The sequence below is a fragment of the Lonchura striata genome, chromosome 4, assembly GCF_046129695.1.
Source record: "Lonchura striata isolate bLonStr1 chromosome 4, bLonStr1.mat, whole genome shotgun sequence".
Lineage (NCBI taxonomy): Eukaryota > Metazoa > Chordata > Aves > Passeriformes > Estrildidae > Lonchura > Lonchura striata.
The window spans coordinates 12,483,501-12,508,961 of record NC_134606.1 but is presented as its reverse complement, the minus strand read 5'-3'; the positions used below and the strand labels follow the sequence as shown (position 1 = coordinate 12,508,961).

General features: G+C 45.5%; 2 protein-coding genes across 4 annotated transcripts in view; both read right to left on the bottom strand.

Annotated features, from left to right (window-relative positions):
* Positions 1 to 7,863, bottom strand: part of CRMP1 (collapsin response mediator protein 1) — a 48,219-nt gene extending 40,356 nt beyond the window's left edge. Inside the window, exon 1 of one of the 2 annotated variants that reach the window (XM_021550765.3) lies at positions 7,344 to 7,863. In XM_021550765.3, coding sequence (XP_021406440.1) covers positions 7,344 to 7,715 — 372 coding nt within the window. In that variant the 5' untranslated portion in view covers positions 7,716 to 7,863. Of the gene's footprint in view, positions 1 to 4,692; positions 4,950 to 7,343 lie in introns of those variants that run through there. The other variant, XM_021550766.3, reaches the window with a different exon arrangement.
* Positions 7,864 to 11,688: 3,825 nt separating this feature from the next.
* The window catches only part of LOC110481867 (uncharacterized), a 70,316-nt gene continuing 56,543 nt past the window's right edge, over positions 11,689 to 25,461 (bottom strand). For both annotated transcript variants that reach the window (XM_077782756.1, XM_077782759.1), the window contains one exon: positions 11,689 to 16,021. Coding sequence is in view for 1 of the 2 variants with exons in the window: in XM_077782759.1 (XP_077638885.1) it covers positions 15,968 to 16,021 (54 nt within the window). In the remaining variant the exon portion in view is untranslated. The remainder of the gene's footprint in view (positions 16,022 to 25,461) is intronic.

The following is a 25,461-nucleotide window of genomic DNA, read 5'->3' as shown; positions in this document are numbered from 1 at the left end:
CCATATGGAACTGACATATGAAAAAGTAGCCACTTTTTCTCCTATAGAAAAAAGAAAGGAAAAGATGTGTCACAGAATCATGGAAATGGTTGTTGGAAGCAGCTGAAGCATTGCCAGAGCTGCCAGGCTGAAGTCCAGTCCACTACACGGTGAATTTACCTATGTTCACCAACAGATGAGTAAACTGAGAGGGGGCAAGTCTGTTAAACAGACTCACATGGGAATCTGTAATTTTGAGGATTAAGCATATGTTCAAGAGTAAAAAGGCATCCAGAGTCCCAGACCTTGGTGTTTTAAAACAGGAAAAAAAGTGCAGTCTAAATCAGCCAAAATCTTGCACCAAGAGCAGAATAGAAACATGAGGCAGTTCCCATGCCCAGCACACAGCAGGCTTTTCAAACACTTCTGTCAAGTAACAGAGCAATCTGAGTGTAGCTTCACACACCATGTTAAACAAAGGTGAGTGGTAAAAAACATAATCAGGGGAGAGACAGAACAGATCCAAACCTAGACAAGGACTTTGGTCCACCATTCCATGTACTCACCATGTCCTTCATGTGTAGGATATATCCCCCCGGTGTCCAAAATTAATTGGCTGGCAGCTCTCACACTGCTGTTATCTCACACCAGAACACCACACATTATCCCAGCACTTTGTTCAGACCAAACAGAAAGTTTCCATCCTGAACCAGTGTGTCACATAGCAGAAAACCTCTCTCTCAAAGTATTCTGGCATCTTCAACGAAGCCTACTTGCTCCTTACCGCTCTTCATACCTATTCTAAAGGTAACAAGTAAAATTATTTTCTGTGACCACTCCTCTGAATTTCTTCAGTCTCCCCATTTTTCCACTTTTTTTTTTTTCCTCGTGTAGTGCCAGATCTTCTCCTTTCTTTTCTTGTTATGCTCAGTAATGAGATCCTTCCTCTGTAACACCACATTTTTGTGCTCTGTGTCTCTCTGTGCCTTACAGTCTGTCAGCTCAGGATCAGCAGTGCATTTCCCCACTCATATACCAATCCTTGGACCATACCCAGGAGGATGATTCCCTTTTTTATCCCCCAAGGGATTCAGGCACCATTTTCCTCTCCCAAATGCCTCCTTGCATTTGCTTTGGTGACTATTCTGCCTTTGCTCAGTAGAATGGTGTTCACACCTCCTCTTCACTGAGCTCACACACATTATGTTTTAATGGGTGCAGTTGCTGCTGGAACAAACACGTCCTGTCACAGGCATTTAACATGCCACATGCCTTTTTCAAATCATGCTACCATTCTGAGTTCATCTAAGCTCAGGCCTTGCTTGAAAATTGCCAACTGCTACCAAAACACAGAAGCCAAAATAATTTGTAACAGGTATTTCCGTGTCATCATCTTCATTGATTCCCTGTAACATGCTGCACAAGAGTAGTATAATAGTGATGTTAAAAGCAATGGGCTGAGGGGTATATCCTGAAAAATCTGGTCTGCGTGAGAACATTCTGCACAACCCAAGCACAAAAGATTGCCACGTCCTGCAGAAAAACACCTTGGCAATGGATATGGTGGCTGTCCATACTACAAAGGCTGGGAAAAGTGCTCCTGGACTCTTGGCCACCCTTACCTTATGCACACCCTGCTCCATCTCCACTAACACTCCTGAACCAGCAGTTTGAAACCCACGTGCCAAGGACTTCAACACAGTGCAGAAGACTGAAATGCTTACACTTAATGGTTCAGTGCATTTCTATTATACATCCCCAGACTGGTCTGGTGTTTCAAATGCAGAGGTCCTTCCTCTCCCACAGTAGTTACAAAAAAGGGCCCAGTTTCTCCAGTCTGACTCGCAACTGAATGGCACCTTACACTAGTGCTCCACTAACAGCAAGCCTGGATACTGCATGGGATGCATAACAGGCAGCAGAACAGCCACAAATGAGTTAAAATGCAAGAAGCATGAATTTTCACAAGCTGAAATGGAAAGGAAAAAAGGGGCAGATGAAACAAAAAAAAACCCATGCAGATCTGTGAATGAGAGCAGGGAGATGCCCCGTGCCAAAGAGAGCTGTGTGCAAGAGTGTCTTTACTATGAGCAGGGGTAGAAGGGAAAGCAGGAACAAAGCTGCTTTGGGTAAAAGAGGTGCAGGGGCTATCAGTCAGGCCCTACTGTCTGAAGGAGGCAGGAGGTGAGGCACAGTCAGGCTAAGGACAAGGACAAAATTATGGCCATGTGCACCAAGAGCAGTAACCCAGACAGGATACCACAGGGTTGTCTTCCCAAGAGTGGTATCTGCTTCCACATAAATCAGAGGTGAAACCATTCCCAGTTCCTGATGCTGCAGACCTGATCCCAGAGGGAAGTTTTGGCCAGGTACTGACTGCTAACTGCAGTGCCTGTGGCGGGATGCTGTTGCTGGGCGTTGTGTGCTCAGGACAGCTTGTGGCCCCATGCAAGTAACACAGACTTGTATTACTGGAAAATCCGCAGCAAAGTATCAGCACCCAGGACACCATCAGAAATTAGTTTCTCACTTCTCCAATGAACCCAGTAGCCACTGCAGCGCCAAAAAGCAGGAGTGTGAGTGGGGGAAATGTTAAGTACAGTAACAAGTGACATTTTTATCTTATTTGATCATCAGTGATGTTGCATACTTCTACAGAGCTATCACATTTCCTTAGAGCCCAGAAGCCTTGAAGCTACAATGTATTTCCTTAGTGGCTGGATGAAACATCTGGTTTACCACACCAGAATGGGGCTTCAGAAGATACACACAGATAGACCCTGTGGGTTCTTGTGGGACAGGCAGTGTGTACAAGGTCTGACACAAAGTGCCTGATTTGCTTTTGCTGGAAGAGAAAGGCCAGAAGTGTAAAAAAACCTCAAAACAGTCCAGCCTTGATGCCTGCCAACTTCACTAATGTTAATTTATGCCTTTGATTTGGTCACAAAACTCAACAATAATGTTAATGAATATTTATTTATAGAAGCTTCAGCACATCCCATTTCAAAGAGAAAAGGCTGAGGTTTGGGCTTTCCTTTTCACAGCAATCCTCTCCACACCACAGAGAAAACAATTATGAAAAGTGATGAAATTAAAAGGAACTGTTGATTCTAAGGCAAAGACTCCTAACTCTTCCAGTTTCTCATTCTACTCAAAACTGGAGAGCAAAGAACTAGCTATGGGTGTGACCCTGTTACACTCCAGATTCAAATGAAGACTGAGCCATGCACAAAGCACCTGACACCCACCCAGAGGGAAACCGGGGCTTCTCCCAACCCAGACATGCCCTGAGTAATTGTAAGTCACACAACGCACTGAGGAACGAGGCAAGAGGAGCCATCACCCCAAAATCCACTGCAGCACCCAGGCTCAGCCCTGGCCACCAGTCACTGCCGCCTGTTGATAGTGGAAACCTGCATAAATGCGGCACTTTGGTATCATGAAACTCAGCTTTTAGAAAGACGTTTTTTCCCTCACGATCAAATATTTTTGACTGAAGGATGCTTTTATTGTACAGGGAGAAAACCGCGAGGAGCTTACAAGCTTTGTAAGACTGGCTCCACTAGTGCCGATGAGCACCGGGTTTGCTCAGGAAGGTGCCACACCCACCCGCTCCTTCAGCTACCGAAATTTGCCCCGCCACACCGCGCCAGCTTTCCAGGGAAAGCTCCACGAACCCAAGCAATCTTGTGCCACAGCTACAGTGACCCCATCATCCACCGATCCAGTCCCCCGGGAGGAAAGCAACAACCTGGAGACCAACACCGGTGCTGGGGGAAACCTCTGCCGTGTGAGCAAGCTCCGGGTGCGATTTCCCCCACCACACCCCTATCCGCCAGCTCTGCCCGTTCTTTATCTCAGCCCCTGTATAACAGATCGTGTGTATCAAGCGAAAGCATATACTGTATCAAAGAATCCAGGTCCTTTCTTTCTGGCATGGAAAGCACACCGTATTGTAGCTCTCTCTGGGTACAAAAGCATCTAGCGGGAGACAGGCACCGATAGAAGAGGATGCTTATGATTAACTCTTTGACTTCTGATTCCCACCACGCCTGATGTATTAATAGCGCGCAGAGGTGTTGGTGCTGGCATCATGGCGCTCTTTGATTTTCCACGCTTCCCCCCACGCCCACGCTCGCCCACCTCCCATTTCTCCGCACCCTGTGCCTCCCCCCGGCCCACCGCCCCTGCCCCGCCGAGGCTGCGCTGCCCCTGCCCGCTGCGGGGGGCGGTGGCAGGGGCACGTTGTGCTGCGGTGGTCCCCTCCCTCTTTTGTTCTGCCTCGCCCGGCGGCCGAGCCTCCCCGGGCCCGGCTCCTCGGGGGGGCGGTACCCCGGCCCCAGCCCCGACAGCGCCGGGACGAGCCCCCCGCCGGCCCTCCCTCCCCTCCCCGCCCCGGGCTGGAGCGAGCACACAGCGCCGAGCCCCGGCTGGGCGCGGGCGAGCAAGGGGAGGCAGAATACAATAAAGAAATAAAATAAAAACGAATTAATGAAAATTTAAAATTAAATTAAATCAGTCCTCGCGCAGAGCTCCCAGCGGGAGGAGGACGGGCGGCGGCGCCCGCACCGCGGCTCCGGCGAGCGCCGGCCCCGCAGCCTGGGGCTGCCCGCGGCCCCGGGCGCTGCGCGGCCGCGGCGCTCCCGCCGCTCGCCTTCCCCGCCCGCGAACAAAGGAGCGCGGGCAGCGCTCGCTGCGCCCGGGGCCGCTTACCGTTATGTGGGGGATGCTCTTCTTGCCCTGGTAGGACATGTCGGCTCTCCCTAGCGCCGGGAGCACGCAACGAACCCGAGGAGCGAGCCGAGCCCAGCGGAACAACACCGGCGGCGCTGAGACGAATAATAATGCGAAGCCCGGTCGGGTGATGGGGCGGGGCGGGGGCGACCCGGCACAGCGGTGGAATGGGGGCGAAGTTCCGTCGCCCAGAGGAAGGGGAGACCGGCAAACCCGGCACCTTTTTTTTTCCGGCTGCAATCAAACAGGGACGCGGCTCCCGGGGGGGTCGGCGAGCGCTGCCTCTGCCGGCGGCAGCAGCGCCCTCCCGGCTGCAGGTCGGAGCAGGATTCGCTCAGCGCAACCCAGGAAGCGTTTCCTTCCCTCCTGTCCCCCACCCCTCCGCCTGGCCCCCCTTCACAGCCCATCAATCCAGCCGGAGCCTCCCTCCCTCCCGCACCGGCTCTGGGAAACGCCGCCCCGCCGGCTCCGCCGCCGCCCCGCTCGCACGCTGAGGTCACCGGCAGGATCCCATGCGTGGGTTGCCGCAGGGTGGGGACGGGGGATACAACCCTCGGCGGTGGGTTCTGCTGTGCTGCACATGGCAATGGCATTGCCTGCCCCGTCCCCACGGCATGAAGCCTGATGGCAGTGCTCTGCACTATCCCCATAGAACTGTCCCCACAGCAGTGACCCTGATCGCACTGCCCTGTGCTGTCCCCATACCACTAATCCTGATGGCATTGCCTTGCACTGCCCCGATGGCCCTGCCTGCTCTGTCCTTGATGGCACTGACCCAGGTGGCACTGCCTTCTCTGTCCTCACTAACATCTCTGACCCTATCAGAACTGTCATGCTCTGCACTCCTTGTCACTGCCCCATTGTCACACACCTGCTCTGTCCTGTGCCAATGGAGCTCACGGAGGATAACACAACCAGGCCAGGCCAGGTAGATGCTATATCAGCAGCTGCTGGAGAGGTCCAAAGGCTAGTTGAAACCCTTCTGTCTTTTCTCTGTCCCACAGAATGCCTCCCTCCACCCATGGTGCTTGAGGGTAAAAGGCACTGCAAAGCTGTGCCCAAGTTAATTCCCTCAAGGACATGCACTCTGGAGCTCTTTGCACACCCACCCCTGTGATAAACACAGAGATAAAAGCCATTGAGCACCCAGGCCACATCCCCGACACATCTTCCCAGAAATCATTGTTTGAAACTTGTAAAAAACTCTGGATGTCACTGCACAGGGGTCACCTGTATCTGCTGCTTACAGTGCATCTCCCTAAGCCACTGGCCAAATTTTGTCTGCTTTACCTCTAACCTCATCCTCACCTCGCTTTGGTCAACTTTGCAAGCACAGTGGGATCCAGAGAAGCAGTGTGCGGTGTGTGCTCACTACCTTGAGTCCCAGGATGAACTAGGAAGCAGGGAAAATGGGGATGCAGCACCATGGATGTGCTAGAAGATGGGGTGTGCTGTGCCCTCCCTCTGCCCCAGGGTCCTGATCAAGAAAACCTCAGGAGTTCAGGTGAGCTAGAAAAGAGAAGACTGCACTGCAGCTGGCAGCCTCTGAAGGCAACCCTGGGGTCGTTGCAGAGCAGCAGCATCCCAGGCACAGTGTCCCACCAAGCCCTGCCTGCTCGCTGCAGTGTCCCACCACAGCAGACACCCACTGGACTGCACAGGAGGCCATGGCACCTGCATGCAATCCCCAGGCCAGAGCAAACCAGCACCCCATTCATGCCCAAACTGAAGAGGGGTGAGAAGAGTGGAAACTCTCAGTTCAGCCTGTGGAAAGAGTGTGGACAAGCCACAGAGGCTCCAGGCTGTGTACTCAGGAACAGGGTGTATCCAGGCAGAAGCATCACTGCAAGGCCGCATTTCTTTCTAAGGGGAAATCAATGACAGCCCGGGATCCCATGAGAGCCATCCCCTCGGGTCTGCCTCCAGCCTGCATGCCACCGACAGGGCTAAGATGGAGATGTACAGCCGCCAGGGGCCGGCCAGCCCACCGGCTCACTTCCTCCTTGAGCCTACAATGAGTCCAGGCTGCAGAAAGGGGAGCCCAGGGCAGAGGTCTCGGCCGATCCTCCCGCCTCCCGCGCTCCCTGCCGGGGAGACAATGCAGGCGCAGAGGGAGCCGGGGGAGCAGGGCCAGAGACAGGGCGGGGGGTCGGGGCAGATCCTGGAGCTGTGCCTGGGACAGGCTCCGCGGAGTTTCCCCGGCGAGTTCGGGAGTGCAGCGGACCCGGCTTTGTTCCGGGGGGCGGCCGGGAGGCTCTGAGGGACCCGAGCTGCCCTCCAGCCCCCCGGCACGGGCAGGAAAGGAAACGAGAAAACTCATCGCCATCACTTACAAAGGAAAACGATTTCTGGGGTCGCCCCCTCCGGCCCCGCTAAGCTCTGCCAAGTGAGGTAGTTCGGGGCCAGCCGGGCTCTCCCCAGAGCACCAGCGTGCCTGGGAGGAGGGGGCCGCGCCTCCCCGACCTGCCGTGCCGAAACTCCCCCGCGAAGGCGGCCCCCTGCCCCTGCACCGGCGAGCGGGGCTCTGCGGCACGGCTCGGCCCGGCTCCGCTCGGTACAGCAATCTCGGCTCCGCTCGCCCAGCGAGCGGGGGCGGCGGCCCCCACCTCCCCAGCCCGGGCCCCGCTCACCTGTCCATTGTCCTGGCCCTGCAGCAGCTCCTTCCCCATGGGGTATTTGATCTCCACGCCCGGGGTCTTGTCCTCCCGGTCTCCCGGGGAGCTGATGACGGAGCCGGAGATCTCGCTGATGTCGCTGGCGGTCTCGCTGTAGTTGTCCCCTCCGTCCAGCATGTCGTGCCGGCTGCCGCTCCGCGGGGTCCGGGACCCCTTCTTCCCCACGCTGTAGGCATCGAAGTCGATGGTTTTGTTCTCATAGGCCCCCTCCACGGAGGCGAACATTCCCCCGTATTTCTGTCGCGGTGTCTGAGCTGTCGTGCCCGGCCTAGCTAGATACACAGGCAGGTCATCTTCTTTATTCCAGTTCCTCTTTCTCTCGGCCATTCTCGCTGTCCGTATCTTTCTCTCTCTAGCTCTCTCCCTGCCTCCCACTTCTCTGCACCTTCCACTACCGGGATAGGCTGTTGGTGAACATAAAAATGAATGGATGGATGCAGCAGTGGTGGAGCTGGGTTGGCTGGTGGGATCTTTCCGTTAGGGACCTGCAAACGTTAACCTCCTTCCCCCACCCACCCCCCCGGAAAAAAAAAAAAAAAAAAGAAAAAAAGAAAAAAGAAAAATAAGGAGAAGGAAAGAAAGAGAGAGAGAGAAATAAATCCGAGCGGGATTTAAAAATAGCCGTGTTAGTAAAGAGCACGTGAAAATAAAGTACAAAGAGCGGAGCGGAGAGGGTGGCAGAGGCAGGTGATTGGAAAGCCCCTGACGAATGGGAAGAGCAGCAGCGATTCCCCGAGCAGGGACCGCAGTGCACTGCTCCCCCGGTATAGAATGATCCGGGGGGCGGGCGGCAGGGGGAGGAGGCAGGGAGGGAGCCCGCCGCATGCACACACGGCCGGTGCCAACGGGGTCCTGCCCTGCGGGCGGGAGGGCGCCGGTCACCCGCTGCTGCGTGGCTTCGGGGCTGGAATAAAAGGGAGGCGAAAAGAAAAAGAGAAAAAAAAAAAAAAAGAGAAAAGCTCCGAACCTCCCCAGCCCCCCCGGGACGAGCCGGAGGGAGTTTCTCCCACTTTGCTCACTCACATTGCCCCCGCCCCCTCCGCGGGAGAGGCTGCGGCGCTGCCCGGGCGGGGCGGGGGGCGCGGCCGCGGCAGCCCCCGGTACGGGCGGGGGATGGGCCAGCGTCGCTCGGGGTCGGTCTGCGGCCGCAGGGGGAGCGGCGGGGAGAAGAGCGAGGGGTGGCCGGAGTGTGGGAGGAAGCAGAAGCAGCCCCTGCCTCAGGGCAGGGGGGCCGGCGCTGCCCCTGCCGCAGCAGCCGCTGCCCGCGGGGGTGGAGGCGGCTCTGCTCCGCCCCGCCGCCCCCGGCCGCCGCTCCCGCTGCGGCGGCGCGGACCGGGCGCCCGACCCCTTCGCACGCCGCGGGGGCAGGGGCTGCGGGAGAGGGGCTGCGGGAGAGGGGCTGCAGGCGGGGGCTGCAGGCGGGGGCTGCGGGAGAGGGGCTGCGGGAGAGGGGCTGCAGGCGGGGGCTGCAGGCGGGGGCTGCAGGAGAGGGGCTGCAGGAGAGGGGCTGCAGGCGGGGGCTGCAGGCAGCAGTGCCGGCCCTGACACGGAAGTGATCGCGCCGAGCGCTGCCTGAGCCGCGGCCCCGCCGCCGGCACGGGGCGCGGGCTCCGCGGGCCTGGGCGCGCTGCCCACGGCCCCGAGTGTCCGCCGGGCCCCCAGGAGGGCGCGGAGCCGAGCGTGTCCCGCGGATCCCCCCGGCGCGGCCGGAGCGCGGCTCGCCCCCGGAGCTGTCCCTTCAGCACCCCGGGAGCCTCCCGGGCCCGCACGGGGCTCGTCTGACTTGGCCTCGGCAGAAGGAGACAAACCGGGGAGGGCTTGGCTTCACTGTGGGAGAAAGTTGCCAAAAGCAAGGGCAGGAGGAGTGGAGAGTCTGAGAGTGTGCTCCCCTCAGCTCTCTGCACAGCCTGCTTCAGAAAGTCCATCCTTACAGCCCTGCCTTACAATCCTCCTGAGATTTGGTGCCTGAGATCACCCACCAAATTCACAAGTCCTTGGACACTCCTCTCCTGCACCAGCAGACAATCTGAAATTGTCACAGGCTTTGACTGTGCCAGTAGTTACATAAGGGACATTTTCTGTTGCTCTGAAATAATATATTGTAACAAACTGGTCTGAGATTGATTATGTGACTAAGCAGTTTGAAGCAGTGGATCAATCACAAGGCCTGTTTATTGCTCATGTACAAAGTGATGCTTGAATACAAGCCCAACCACACTGCACTGTTGTCTTTGGTCCACAGGAGTACCTGATGGTCCCAGCATGAGAAAAATTGCAAGTTACTAATTGCAAAGCAGGAAAAGTGGGAGGTCCCTGGGATTTAATCAGAAATTAGTCTAGATAACCATCTTTCTCATCAACAACTACCCATGGACCCAAACCATGTGAAAAAACAGTGATGTGACATACCTGAGTAATGCCAAAATACATCAAAGGAAAACATCTTTCTTTTCTGCACTTATGATCCAGTGGGACCTGCTGTCTTAAATGCTGTGTGTGCATTCAACACTATAGGTGCTGCTCACATGAGCAGAGTTAGTAAGATAGTCAAAATTTCACTTATTATTGGTTATCGGCACACTGATTTTAGTCCACTGCCATTTATGAGCATATATTTCCCAGGTTTCTACAGCTCACTTAATAAACCATATTTCCACATTAACACATTAATATCATAGAGCGGTTTCACTGGTGCATGTGGAAAAAAAAGAAGTATAGCTCATATTGTTTCATTGCTTCCTTAGTCTTCTCTTCTACGGGAAAATACTGGGATTTTTTTTCCTGATGGTAACATTGAGGTTTATTGATCATGTTGGGGAAAAAAAAAGGTCAATTTTTTCTACACAGGACACCAAATAGTGTCAGTTAGTGAAATATATAGGTGGTACATGGATTGTGATGTGTAATTTGACTGTCTTTGCAAGTACTGGAAAAATATTCATTTTATTAGTTACTTCTTTGCAATCAAGAGATTAATTCCAGAATAAAAACTTCTGAAGGTCCCATAGTAGGTCTGATATGTTGCATAGTGCATACATCTGCTAAATGAAGAGCATTTTTATTTATCATCCATAAAGCTAAGAAAGATGGACTCTGTTTACACTTGGGATCTAGTTAGATAACACTGTTCAGGTTTCCAGAGCACTAATTTTTAAGTATTAAGTCAGGATATTCGTATTAATTCTGATACATAAGGAGATCACAAGACTCAGAGAACATGTCAGATCAGTGCTTTAGAAAATAGCATTAAACTTTCTAGTTGGAAACAAGCATAAACGAATATCAGAGTCTGTCTTTGCTTTTAAATGTTTTGGGTTTTCTTCATACCATAGGCCTTAGTTTGCTAAAAACTATTCTCAGTCACCAGATGCAGACTGTTCCTTTGTTAATTAAGAGTAATTTTAGGTGCTACGGAAGCAGACTCAAGTGCATCCTGATACCCTGGCATCCTGTGAGTTTGCCTAAAATCAAGTATGCAGCTTTGGAGAAATATATTGCTTTGGTATATTCTCTTCCAGACAGTGCATCTCATCCTGTTTTGACCTTGCTTGATGAAAAGAGGACTGAACTTTATTGAAAATGCACAGTCTTCCTATAGGACCTTTATTCCAAATAGACTAGATGAGTGATAGCAGCAAACCTAGAGACACGTTTGCTTCACACTACAAAACCTGCAACATCTTGCTGGATAAAAGCCCAACAAGAAGGGTGTCACATACCTTGGCTTTGTTTGTAGGTGAGCTCTTTCAACAGCATGAACATCATGAGCTAGAACAGAACGTCCCTGGTGCAGGGCCTTAGAGAGTGTGCAATGTGCATTTTGCACCTATTTTTTGCTATTGTGCATTTTACAACAGAATCATTGAACCAAAAAAGGCAGGAACGGTCCAAAGGGAATGAATGTGAGAGACACGAGTTCTCATTCTTCCAGAGGAGTGATTGGAGTTGCCAAGTCACTGAGTCAGTCTCCCTGTCTGTTCTGTGGGACTGCTGTATCTCCCCCCACAAAAGCCCATCCCATGGATTGGTGATTTGAACTGTCTCCTGACATACAGGAACTGTGAATCCAAAACACAGCTACAAGCTGGGGACAGCTCAGGTTACCCACTTCATGAGCAGTGATACAGCCCACAGTATTCTGCCAACTCACATTAATTCCACTAACTCGGCAGAAACTGAATGGCAGCTCCTCCACCAAAAAGAGCAAGAGCTCGGGTGTAACAATTTCCTCACCCTGTTAAAAGAACAGGTGTCCCCCTCCTAAAACTGAGACTTCCTGGGTTGCTATCCATGGACACAGTTGTACATAGAACTGTATTTCAGATGCTCTGTCACCATTTTAAAGGTAAAATAATAAAATTATAATGTTTTTAATTTAAAATATGCATACATTTAATATACAAAATTATACAAATTATACATTTAGCTAACATAGAAAAATACATCTTGTTAACAAGATAAAATGTCAACATATCTTACATAATTTGTGAGAGTTACAAATCTGTGATCATCAAGTAGACTTTGTGACTTCATTACAATTCTGTATCCTCCTAGTTACACTGAATATTAATACATATGTACAGTTGATATCAATGGCAAATGTCTTAGAGTGGAAATCTTTGCTGAAGAGTTATCCAGAAGGTTTTAATGAAATAGTTAAAACATGAGTGGCCTCTTTGATACTATTGAAGCTTCTCACATAGCTGGAACTAATGTGACACCCAGTGACAGGGTGGTCATGGGTCAGAGTTTAAACTTTTTGCATTTATTTACAAACACCCCTCCCTCCCCAGTCTAACTGCTACACCTGCTTAATAAGTATCATCACACCATAAATCCCAACTTTTTTGTGCATTCTTTGGTACTTCTTCAAATTGATCCAAATTTATGGCCCTCACAACTGCTTTTTATGACTTTTGGCTACCACTCTTCTGTTGGCTGTGGAAAAGTGTTAAACAGTTGTACAGTTTTGTAGAGCTCAAAAGGCAAGATTCATCCCAGATTAGTCATAAATACCTCAGGAGGTGGGGAAATATTTTTGTTTCAGTCAAGAAATATGTGCAGTAAGTCTTCACTCCTTATTTAATTTACATGGTTTCCTTTTCCAAGTTCCAAACAAAAGACAGAAGTGTAAAGTTATAAATAAGCTATAAAAATCTGCTTCATGCTGGGCCTTGTCTTACATACTGTGAGCCATGTAATAATTTTCTTTCAACTATTTACAAATTATTTAAAACTTGCTTGTCATCACAGGGAGCAAAACAGAAGACCATCAGCAGTCTGATTTTCAGGCCTTCATTTTTTTTATTTATTTTTTCTTTTTAATTTAGCTCTGTACCAACAAATTGTTTAATTCCTAAAAGATAAAATTCACTCATGAGTTAAAAGCTTATTCAGCTTTTCCTAAGAGCTGCTTAGGACCATCCATGAGTGATACATGAATTGCCTCATGCAGTCTTTTTTGGCACTGGAGTGGTTTTCATCTGTTAGTTACATTTTCCCTATTTTTGAAAAAGACCACAGTTCAGAGAGTAGAGAAATGAGGTTGTTTGGCATCAGTTAGTGCACACTGCGCAGGAACCTCTCACATTGGAATTTACATTTGCATATTCATATTCCCAAAGCAATGAATAAAAGAGAAACAATAGTGAACAGAGATTTATACCACAGATCCCAGCAACTCCAAATCAAGGCAGGTGTCCAAAACTACTAATCTCTCTTTTCCTCTCCTACAGCATTAAAGAGAACATGATACCCCACATACCTACCACATCTGAGAATTTCTTAAGCCAAGCAGAAGCAAGCATGAAGTCTTGGTCCCAAGAAAGCCCGTGGAAATTTGCCAGTCACTTCAATGTTACAAGCATTTAATCCAGTATATTTAAACTTTCTCCCTTTTTTTTTTCCAGCTTTTTTTTTCTGCTTTTAACTGCAACTTGCAACTTTCTTAGTATGGATACCTATGGTAGAATTTAAGTTAGCTATATTTTTAGATGATATCCTATACAAAAAATAGTATACCCTCTTTCCTAATATTTCTACAGGGGCAAAAATTCCTGTCCATAATCCCATGGCTACTGATTTCTAATGCAAATATATTTAGAGCCAAAGGCACAATATATTTTAAAGGAATTCTTATAAAGCAGGAAAAGGTTTGAACAAGTTTCTGTAATCCTAGGGCCTGTTACCCCTCTGCCTCCTTAAGGCACTAAAGGATTTCCAAAGGATTAGTGGCAAAACCCAGCATGCATGTGTCCCTCCCTCCACCCCATAAACACAGTAAATTCAAATATTAAAAACCTTCATCTGCAAGTGAGAAATACAGGTAGATTTATGAAACACAAAAATCAGAGTTCCCACTTTTCAAAAGGCCACAAGGACAACCATCAGCCATGCTTTAGCAGGCGGCTTATCCTGGGAGCTCTGCTGTGTATGTGACACATTTCCCAGAAGCTGCATTATTCTGAATATAACGTGATTATCACGCCAGAGTCAATCATTGTACTTGCAGCATTTGCCAACCATAGTGGTGTGAAGAACAGAATTTGGGGTTTAAAGGTCGTTTAAGGAGCAACCTGTAAGCTGTATTTTCAATATCCTCCAATGGTCTACGCAGTAAGGTATACATAAATAAGTGAATTGCCAAAGAAACCATATTTTCCATGTAACATTGCCTATCTTATCTAATTAGGGTGACATAAGGAGATTGCATTCACTCACAGAACTTAGCAGCATCTTAATTTTGACTAAAGAATTTGGCCAAAACAATGTTGTGCATATACAGCAATCAGAACACAACACCCAATTTTTCCTTCTCTGAAGGTTTACCATGAAATGACAATACACGTAAAGCATGTCCTGCCAACTCTACCATGTATAGCACATTAAACAATTTAACTTCTGCTTAGTGAAAGAAACTCAGACTCTCTAACAAGTAGACAACACTTTTCACCGTAAGGCAACTAGAAAATAACAACTAGGCTCTCTGTCTTAGCAATCTCACATGAAAAGTTAACTTCTTTCTTCCAGTGATTTGAGGTAAAGTTGGGGTTTTACTTCCCAATCCTCAGCGACATGAAACACATCCACTGGTCTATCAATGCAATTAATAAGCAGACTTTTCCAAAATTGGTTGGAAAATTTTTGGATGAGGAAGTGATAGAATTTCAAGGAGATTGATGTGGTACAAACCACAATGAATGAAGAGTGCTCTACATTCCTTACACTAATTGTTCTAAAATGAAACCAAATGGCAGAAAGCTTAAGATGTTACAAAATGGATGGCTTCATTATCAACATTTATAATTTATAGTGGGAGGCTTTGCATAAATACTAGGAAAGAGGCATGGTATTTTAGTTCAACACTTAATTCAGAAGAAAGAAGTAGGGTTTAATTGCCTGAGTGTTGTAGAAATTATGTATGTTTTCATGTAGATAGTATGCAAATGGTTAGAAACCTACACATATGTCATTGCTTTATTTTAGGAACTTGTAGTTAAGCTTCACGTTACCATGACAACATGTCATACTGTTACTAATTGTAATCTAGAAATGCACATTACATTAATCTGATTTGGGATTCCACGGTTTATTCTTCCTCTGTTTCCTTTCAAAGGATATCAGTAATTACTGGGCAACTACGCATTGTAAAGACAGCACATCTAGCAGTTAGCTCAATGTTAAAAAAGAAAAAGGGAAATACAAGTCATAAAACAGTTATCAAAACCGAAAGTGCATCACAAAGTAAGAGTCTGAAAGCAGCTGGTGCCAATCAGGTCAGCACGAGTATTGCCACTGCCTCAATAGTGCTCTGTGCCTCCAGTTACAGAACGGGTGGAGGCACCCACAGGACTCCTTAGGTACAGGTCTGGTGCCTGCACTCACACCTCCCTGCCTTCCCAAAGGGTTCTCAGAGGTGACCTGTAGCGTTTGTGGTGTGTAATCTGTATTGTGCAGCACAGCTGCAAAATGCGTTTGTGTCCTACGTGCTGCTGCCAACCAGAGTGCACAAACCAGAGTGCACAAACGTGCCTGTTTCAGGAGAAGTATGTGTGCCTGCAAGTGCTTTATCTGAAAGTTAAATTCAGTGTGGCCTATTCATGTGGTTGAAATACTTGGAGTATTAGGACAGAGCACTTTGATGTTCCAAGTGCCTCTCAGCACACACAAAGATCATTCCCAATTCCAACTTACCCTTGTAAAAATGCCATTCTGTCTCATTTGCTAAACAGTTTGTACCCTCAAGTATCACATCCTCAGATATACTAAACATCCCAACTCAGATCAAAGGCTCTTTCAGGAATGCTCAAAGCCACACAAGGCTGAAGATACCGCATATCCACATAGGAAGACCCATGAAAATGGAGATTGTGCTTAACTTGGTAATTGCTTGAAAATAAAAATACTGAGATCCCAAGGAAACGAAACAAAACTCAGACTCAAACCACACATTGGATTGGTGTGCATGGAGAGCTTTCACTACAGCAGTGGCTAAAATGGCACAGATGGTAACTTCGGACAACTTCTCACTTTTTATCCATAACAGAGCAGCTGCAGTCACCTTCAGGTCAAACCACATTTCATCCGTCCTTCAGAGCTCTCCTGCTTCTTCTGTGTGACTGATACATTCTTCCCTAGACAAGGGGAAGGAGGAGAAAAAAAGAAAAGGCAGGGAAAAAAAGGCAAAAGCATACGGTAAGTATCTGTATTTTCACACTTTAAGGAATTGTGTGTTATTCATCCAAGGTCAAAATAAAGCAGTTGGGAAGCAGTGTGCCCAGGTGCTTCCATACAAACACAGCATAATGGCAGCACACTGTAGAAACTGAACTGCCCAGAACATGTTGAGACACTCTCCCATTATTTACTGATTTAGGTGGAAAGCATATTCCATGCTTTTCTCTTTTGCTAGTCATTCTTGTACATAAGACAAACTTCCATTCATCAGTATGGAAATAAACATTCCCTGCCATCTTCTCAACACCATTCCATAAGCCACTTGGCAGGGATCTTCAGAAGCCCATGCATAAAGTTCAACCCAAGCGATGACAGCCATCACAAATCCAACTTTCCAAGTAAGTCCTATTTCTGTGACTCTTCTCAGAGTTTTTATTTGCATCCTTTCTCAGATATTATATTTCAAAGCCTGCAAAACATTTTATCAGGCTTTATAATTTCCAGTGAGGCTGTCATTGTTACTGTTAAACTTCATCAGTGATGCACTGCCTGCATACTTAATTCTGGCTGAAACTTGGTATCTACTGGAAAAACACTTATCTTAGTACATCAGGAGTACAGGAAATGATAATAGCATAGAGAATTTTGTTAAAAAGATAATATTGCAATTATTATTATAATAAATGGCTGGTGACAGTAATTATATGTCATTACTAAAATGCATTCCAGTCACCAACATGCCCCTCAAAAGAGAAAAATGAAAAATTGGGAAAGAAGAGAGCCTTTATGGCTTATACTTCAGGATGGAAAGATTTTTCAAGCATGGAGAACAGAAATGAAAAAAAAACTTGCAGAGCAAGGCAAAGTTATAAAGGGAGGTCATTATTTTTGGAGAAGCAGCTAGATGGATTATTGTAGGACATAAAACCAGTGAGATATGCAAGAGGTAGTCACTGATCCAGGAGAGCATCAGCTGGGCCGGAGGACATCAAGGATTCCTGGTGATGAGAGGCATTTAGAGCCCTTGCATACTCCCTAGTTCAGCTCTCCATCTTGGATCAGAAACTAGTTAATGGTCAGACTTGCTTTTCAGCCAAAACAACACCAGAAGCTTTCTGCAGCCTTCATAAGACATTATACATTAATTCCACTTCTGCCATAGGTGCATCCAAACAAAATTGGTTTTGGAATCTTTCTCTGCATCATTTAGGAAAGTCCAGGCTGTACTGCAGACAAAGAAAATCCATTGCAGTTCAGTCTTATCTCCAGGCAAAGAAAGGGAACATTACTTGAGTCTCCATAGATCACCTTCTTTTTGATTAATGTCTTTGTAGCCTAAGTGCAATCAAAACAACGCTCAACAGAACACACTTTCAGCCTTTGCTATCCACAACTTCCATGGATTTTTCAGGACATCAGGTACTTCTTCATTTCTAATTAACATTACAAAGAGAAGTATGACTTAGTACCAACAGAGCTGGCCTTGTATTTTGGGATAGTCTGAAATACATCCCTGTCTCTTCCAGTCATACATGAAGTCTCTTTTCTGTGATCCTGTCACTGTGCATAGGCTTGGGGGAAGATCAGGAGGGTGAGTCTTTAGGTTCTCCTAAAATTTACCTTTATTTTAGAATACGGAGAGGTTTCAATTTTAGTTCCTCAACTGGTTGCAGAGGAGCTACCCACTGTTACCAGGTGTCAGTTTATTGACTTGTTCAAAAGGAAGAATGTCCCTAAAGCATCAGGGATAGTTGTCACAGAAAACTGTGCTTGAAAAAACTATCACTGAAAACTGGTGTGGCCAGAATTATGGAAAACTGATTCAAACTTCATTAATTCAATGAACTTAAATTTTTTTGCACTTTAGTGATCATAACTTTTGTTATCCATCAATTCAAATTTAAACTAAGTTCTCTAATTTTCCAAAATTGGGGTTAAAGAATATTTGTCAAACAAGCACTGCTAGACTAGGAAAATTTACAAATGTAAAATCATTATTTACATAATATTTCTTTCAATTTTATTATATTTTTCTTGAAACATTAGCTGCCAATTATTCTGTCTCATTTTGTCAGACTCTTCACTTTCTCTTTCACAATCTTTTCATCGTCTTTGTCTATTCTTGCTCCTTCTTATGTGAATTATTCACACCGTTCTTTCATTGTCCACCTGAAGTCTTTATGAAAGCTTGTGCTCCTTGCAGTTTTATTTCCCTGACAAATTTATCCTCCACCCTTCTCTTATTCTTTTTTTTCATACCACTTATTTAACTAAGAAGTGTGGAACATAAATCACTAATGAATTGTTTTTTAATTACTCTGGTCAGGGAGGAATTCTCTCTTGTGAAATGTTTGAGGAAAATAAGAAAGGTCTTCATGATGTTATTTTACCAAAGAAAAGTATCAACCAAGCATTTCCAGGGCTTAAGCACAAAGGTGCAGTTTCCAACCACACATCACAGAGATTAAAAAGCAGCTGAGCCTTTATCAATACTGTACCTTAGAATTTCAGCATGGGTATTTCTGATGCTCAGAAATTTGTTGGCCTCCCACCCTTTGGTAGGACTAAAGTACATGGCTGAGCAACAATGCAGATGCTGGGCTTGTCCTCCTTCACATCACAAGCAAAATCAATTTTAGTCACCAACACAAAAAACTGCTAATGCAGAGGTCATTAAACAAAACTGATTTCTCTGTGACATTGGAACCTCAAAGGAAACCTTGAAAATGAAAGTGATGACTGTGCACTGCTCTCTAAGCCAGGACCAAATAATTTCCAGCATAACAAAGATCGGTGATCCATATTCATGCACTCGCTCAATGTTCCCCAATCTTTTACCACCTCTGTGAGGCACCAGCATTTCTTTGTTCTAGCTGCTCCCAGTCCATCACATCTGTACTTGTTCGTCCTGTGCTCAGTATCAGGAAATTGTAAGACCACAGGAGAGAACCTCAGAAGGTGATTTAGATCAGTCTACTCAGAGCTGAGTCAGTTCCAAAGTCAGAGCAGTTTGCTCAGGGTTTACCTAATCAAAGCTTGAAAAACTCCTGGGTTGGAGAATACACAGCCTTCCTGGGCAGCCTGTCCCACTGCTGGGATGTCCTCCTGAGGGAAATGCTTTTCCTATATCAAGTCTGCACTTCTTTTGCTTCATCTTACACCCACTGTGTCTCACCTTCTCACCACGCATCACTGTGAAGAGTCTGGCTCTCTCTGCTCTGTGGTTCTGTGTTTCTCAGTTGCTTCCTCATATTTTCAGGAAGGCTGTTATGAGGTGCCCCCAAAGCCAGCTCTTCCCCTGGGTGAACCAGCCTAGACCTCTTGGCCTCTTCTCACAGGACAAGCGGTCTGCTCCCTCAAGTATCTAAACTACCATTTTTAAGGAAGCTCAGAGAGTTCATAGTAGTGGAAAAAAACTAGTGCTGACCACCTCCTAAAGACAGCTGTCCTCCTGGACTCCTCCACTCCAGTCAGCTCCCTGGAGAGCAGAGCTCTGTGCCCACTGCCAGGATCCATGGTCTCCATCCCCTGCACAGCACAAGGTGGATGGAAATAATCTTCCTCCCATTAAGGAGGTACAGAAGTAAAAGCAAGCTTTGCTAAAATTTTGAGAGTGTGCACCAAATTGGAAAGGAACGAGCCAATATAGTGACTTTAAAGATAAACAACATCTGGAAGGAAGAAAACTAAGAGCATTAGGACTGTACACACAATCCTAAAATCTCAGAGAATACCTGTGCTCATTTAAATTAAAAAATATTTTTCAGATCATTGAGCCCACCTGTAATGAATGCACACAAAGATTTGACATTAAATAGTTCCTTCCATTTAGAAGACAGACAGTAAAAGGAGGTTGTTATTTTATTTTGGTTATCTGAAAGAAGACATGAAACATGGTGATACCACTGTAAAAACATGTTTAAATGATGCCTGATATCTGAAGTGAGTTTGGGTGGTGGACCATCATGCATGCTCAAGTGTGACCTCAGAAGATCAGTCAATGCATTCTGGGGACATTTTCCCAGCATTAAAGATCTCAAGTCAGCAGTAGCTGCTAAGTACCTCAGCCCTGATGTGCAGAGCCAGAAACACCATATTTCCATTGGTTTGTAGCACTAGAGGTATTTAAAGCGAAGAAATGCAAAATTCAAGGAATTAATAAAATTTCTTTATACCCAGCAAAAAATTGCATATTTTTGCCATTTGAGAAAAAATATTTGAAGAAGATCCTAAGCAACACCTTAAAATAGTTTCTGCTGTAAATATAAAAGAAGTACTTTGCTGTGCCTCTGCCCTTATCAAGGATCACAAATTACCCTTTCTTTAGAACCACTGAAGCACCACTGGTTTCTATCACTATGCAGGAGCTACAATAGCACAAATGAGAGAAAATGCCAGGCAAGAGGGCTTATGGTATTTTTTAATATATTATAATTTAATTACTGATATTTTACTTGGTGTAACTTATAACATCATTACCATCCAGTAGTTTTATAATTTCTATTAACTATAGAAAATCAATGTGTCTGTGGCGAGCATACACTTTAATAGAAAATTATCTACCATAAATTGTTTAATATGTGTTTTATAGTACTTTGCTTTAAAATATAAACATCTTCATTTAGAAAAAAAATTGATTACTTGCAAGTAGGAAAACTGGAAAAAAAAGAAAGTGATTACAAGAAAGGAAAGGTTGCAAAGCTGCATTTTGCAATAATGCACATGGGATCCCTCAGCTGATTGGTAAAGAAATGCTACATAACTAAGAGCATGGTCTTTGCAAAAAGATTTGATTTCTGTGCTTGGCTAAAAAAAAATCAAATAGCATTCAGTGTAGTCTTCTCATTCACAAATTGCTGCCTCTAAAATGCATTTCTTCTTGATGGATTCACTTTGCAGCTCAAGAGGTGTGAATCTCATTAACTCTCAATGAAGACATATCGATCCCAATAATAACCAATGACCAACAGAGCTTGCCTATATCTCAGAGGAAATGAATTGCATCCAAGGGAAAAAACCCCAGCAACCAACTAACCAACCATGAATACTGAACACCACAAATAAATTATATTATATTCTCTTCTGTTTGAAAATGATATTATGTATTTCTACATTCTCGTGCTTAATAAAGGTATTAAATACTAGAAAAGGTTACATATATAGATCTCATTCAACATAATTTCTCTGGCTTTATGTCAGTTTCTTTCTTATAAAACTAATGGTGCAATCCTGGAAAAATGAATTCATGAATGATAAATGAGCCTTGTCTTACTCAACTCTATGGAAAATACATTATTTTCATTAACAGTAGAATATGGACAATATACAACAGTACAAGCTGCTATTTAATACTACAGAGCTCTTCATAAAAATGTCACACACACACACACACTCATTTTCACACTGCTTGGAGAAGAACAACTTAGAAGTCTTAATTAAGGTTGGGTAACTACAGTGAAGAGGACTTGCAAATGTGAATCTTAGAAATGTGCATGGACAGTTGAACTCACTATTGTGCTGGACATTCCAGGAGTTTATTTATTCTGTTAATGGCCTATAAATATATATATAATATATTTGCTTTCAAAAAATGTCTTCTAGAACAATATTCCTGCAATCCTTTGCAGCTCTGAGATGCAAATGCTTACAGAAGATCCCTGATGTCTAACCTCCAGCTCATCAAATATTCTACAACTTTGCAGGCAGGCAGCAGTAACATACATACACACTTCTGAGATCAATTTCTAACCCAAAATCCCCAACATGCAGCCAAGGATAACTAGCTTGCCAAGAGGCTTAGGGTGAAACGTGCTGATATGAGGCAATTTGAAATGACAAACTAGGAAACCTTGAAGACTGGTCACAGATTGTTGGAACACACACATAAAAAAGGAAAAACCAGCTGGATTTTTTTTAAGATAGTCTTCACCCAGTGCTAGTCCTTATCAAAGAGTGGCCTTATTCCAATTTAAAATAAAAAACAATTAAAATACCTTTATATTCAGAGGAACTTCCACAGGACTCCATTTACTTTGCTGATTTGGTTTTCCTGTAATGGCACTGCCTCATTTAGACAGCTCCAAGCCTTTATTAGCCTTGAAAACCTAACAGCATTTATTAAACACAGGCGCTTTTTTTGTGGTAAATTATGCAGATGAATTTAATGTTATTTACATTTATCCCATTAAGACAATCATAAATGTAAAGGCTAATGTAAATGAGTTAACATCATACTACAGAGAGAGTAACAGCATGACATGTCCAAATACGATGGCAGAATGGTACCTTCTGTGTATCAGGCACATTGCTTTTGAGAAGTACAATGAAAAAGCAAATTCCAGAATGATTATCTTGTCAAGACAAAAATGAAGAAAACCTCCATCGTGTACATGTTTTGCTGAGGTTAAAGAAGTGAGCATTGTCAAGAAATTACCTACAGTAACAGACAATAGGAACAACCCACAACAAATACTTCACATTAATACAATTCACTGTGTGTTTTAGTGCTGTAACACATCCAGTTACAACACGGTGCTCCTTCCAGTTCTCAAAATGAAACACACAGATTGACCCACAAGAGTCCCACAGCCTTCCTCCCCTGAAAAAAATCCAATAAAAGTGTGTTCAACTTGGTTAATTTCACATCCTTCCCCTTTCAGTTTCTCAGGGAGGCACCCTTAATATAGAAATCATCATGGTAAGATGTGTACAACAGATCTTGTGGTCCCATTCCCCAAATATACAGACTAGCATTAGTCAGCAGACTGATCTTGCATCATATTAACTGCCTCCTCTCCTGTCGCTGGCAATGTGCAATATCATGCTCACAGAGCAGCTGTAGAACACCACTGGAACAGAAATATTTGCAATAGGTAGCCATGAACCTTGCAAGTACAGCCATGATAATATGAAAGACCTGCTGGGATTGAAGAGCACAAAGTACGAGCAGGACAAAATGAGGCCCTTGGAAGTGGAGGCTGTTTGAGCCCTTCAGCCTCTGGAACATGCTGCCTCCTTCCTAGGTGACCCTCCCAGGCAGTTCTATCCACATCTGCATGGTAACAGCTGCACTCAAGAGCAAGGGCTGTCTTCATCTCAGGAACAGCACCCTTTGGGCCAGAGGGGCTTTGTCCTGGGGACACCAGTGATGCCTGCAAATGCAGACCTGCCCATTGTCCTTCAGGAATTTTAATGATCTGAAAAGCACTGCAAATATCCTACAGAAAACCATTAATTTAAATTATTTGATTTAGGGGAAGTCACAGGCTTTTTTTTTTTTTTTTTTTTTTTTAAGTCGAGGTCATTAAGAATAGCTCACTCAATCTGAGACAAGATTTTATGACTCACAGGAGACTGGAAAAATCAGCAGCAACACTGCATATTTAAAGTATAATGTTTAGTCATCAAAGACACTATCAAAGTTATTGCCTCCTCCTTAGACACATTTTTTTAATTGTTACAACAGAGCTGCAGCAGTAACAAAGAAATATCTTCCCTTAAAATGCACAGTCATAGGAGTAACTGATCAGCAGGTCTGCCTTGCTGCTACCAGCCTAAGAAAAACAGGCAAGTGAATTCACATTTTAGCAAAGCAATTTTTATCTCACAGCCTCTCCAACCATGCAGGGAATAATGATGTATATGCATCCAGAGCAGATTAAGCAGCATCTGAAGAAGAGGCTTTCTAGATGCTCTGCACCCCATAGCAAAACCTTAGGAAGACACAAATATTTTAGCATTACTGCTTTGCTTTGTTTTCCTTGCCTGATCTTTATAAAGTCCTGACAAATGCCAGAATAACTGCTAGGGTAGGTCAGATTAATTTTTTTAAAATAGTAATCAAAGCAGTATCATTACAAGTCTGTGAGCAAGTCATAGGCTTTCTGTTCCCAGAGGACCCACTGTGTGTCAGCCTGCACAGCCCTGTCAGACAGACACAGAGGATGCACAGCCATGGTCCCAGGATCAGGAGGGTGATGGTACTTTTGAACACCTCGTGGTAGAGCCAGACACACCACTTGTCACTTCCAAAGCCTCCAGACCAACAGTGAATCTTGCCCAGCCACAGAAATCTAAACACTGCAGAGTTTAATAACTGTGACACATTGCACTTAAGTTGCAGTTACTGCAACTTATTTTAATGCATCATCAACAGTAAAAGCCTAGATAGTTTTATCACAAATTAAACTCCTTGGAAATTATTCAGTAAAACATCTGCTACTCTCATTGATATTTACAGATGCAAATCAAGTTTCCCTGGTCCAGCTTTATCCCTGTGATGGAGGATTCAGCATGCAGCATATGACCTACATAGCAGGAATTCAAACTTTGTTATAATGCTGTCCCCCTGAGCACTGAAAAATTTGGAAATCAGACAAGATGAACACAGTGACCCAGATTCTCTCTGTCATTTGGGCAATTTTACATTGCATCATTAATCCTAATTCACCCTGCAGTGGCCACAGTCATGACAGTGAGCCACAGGGCCCATCATCCTCCAGCTCTATGTATAGGAAAAGTAAGAGGATGCTCACCTTCCAGGGCTCCCCAGCTGCTAAAACATCACTCTGTAGATGTAGATTATAAATATAAATTACAGCAACCTTTAGGATCCTATAACTCACATGGCAATATCTACTGAATTTTGAGTACATGCTTGGGGCCCACGTGTGCCCAGAAAATTCTCCTGTGCACACTGTTTGGACTAGTATCTCTACTCAGACACAGATCTCAGGGTCAATACTAAAGCAAGCATGGAAAGAAGGGAAAAAACACAGGATACCAACATGTATTTCATTCTAGCCAATACGTCAGTCAAGAGCCTTCCTGGAATAATCACGTCTTCCAATACCTTCAGGACAGCTGGGGTTTGTAGGCCATCTGACTACAGGCAGGCTAGAGCTGTGTGAAGAGCTGCAGGTGACCCACATCCCAACTTCAAAGATACTGGAATAGTGTAAATATTTCTTTGTCCTCTCTTCTGCCTCACTGAGCTTTGTACCCACAATATCAGCAGCAAAGGGGTGCAGGACCTCCAGGATCAGGTGTTGACATGTTAGGATTACTGCGTGGGGTTATTAAAAGTGGTCAGAAAAAATTTTAATAGCACATTTGACTTTGATGATACTGCAGAAATCACACCCAATTTCCTGCCAGGTCCTCTTCCCTGTTCTTCAAGTGTATTCCTGACAAGTTGACAGAGAGTGGGAGTTAGAAGTTATTGCTTTAGGATTATCTCAGAGATTGCAGAGCTCCTAAGCTGCTGGCTCCTCTACAGATCTCATTAGGCAGGATGCCAAGAAACTCAGAGCAGAGTATCTCTGCCCATCAACTCCAAGGCTGCCAGCTCTCTGTTAGCTCACAAGGCAGAAAGAAAAGAAGCAAGAGCTTGGAAGCC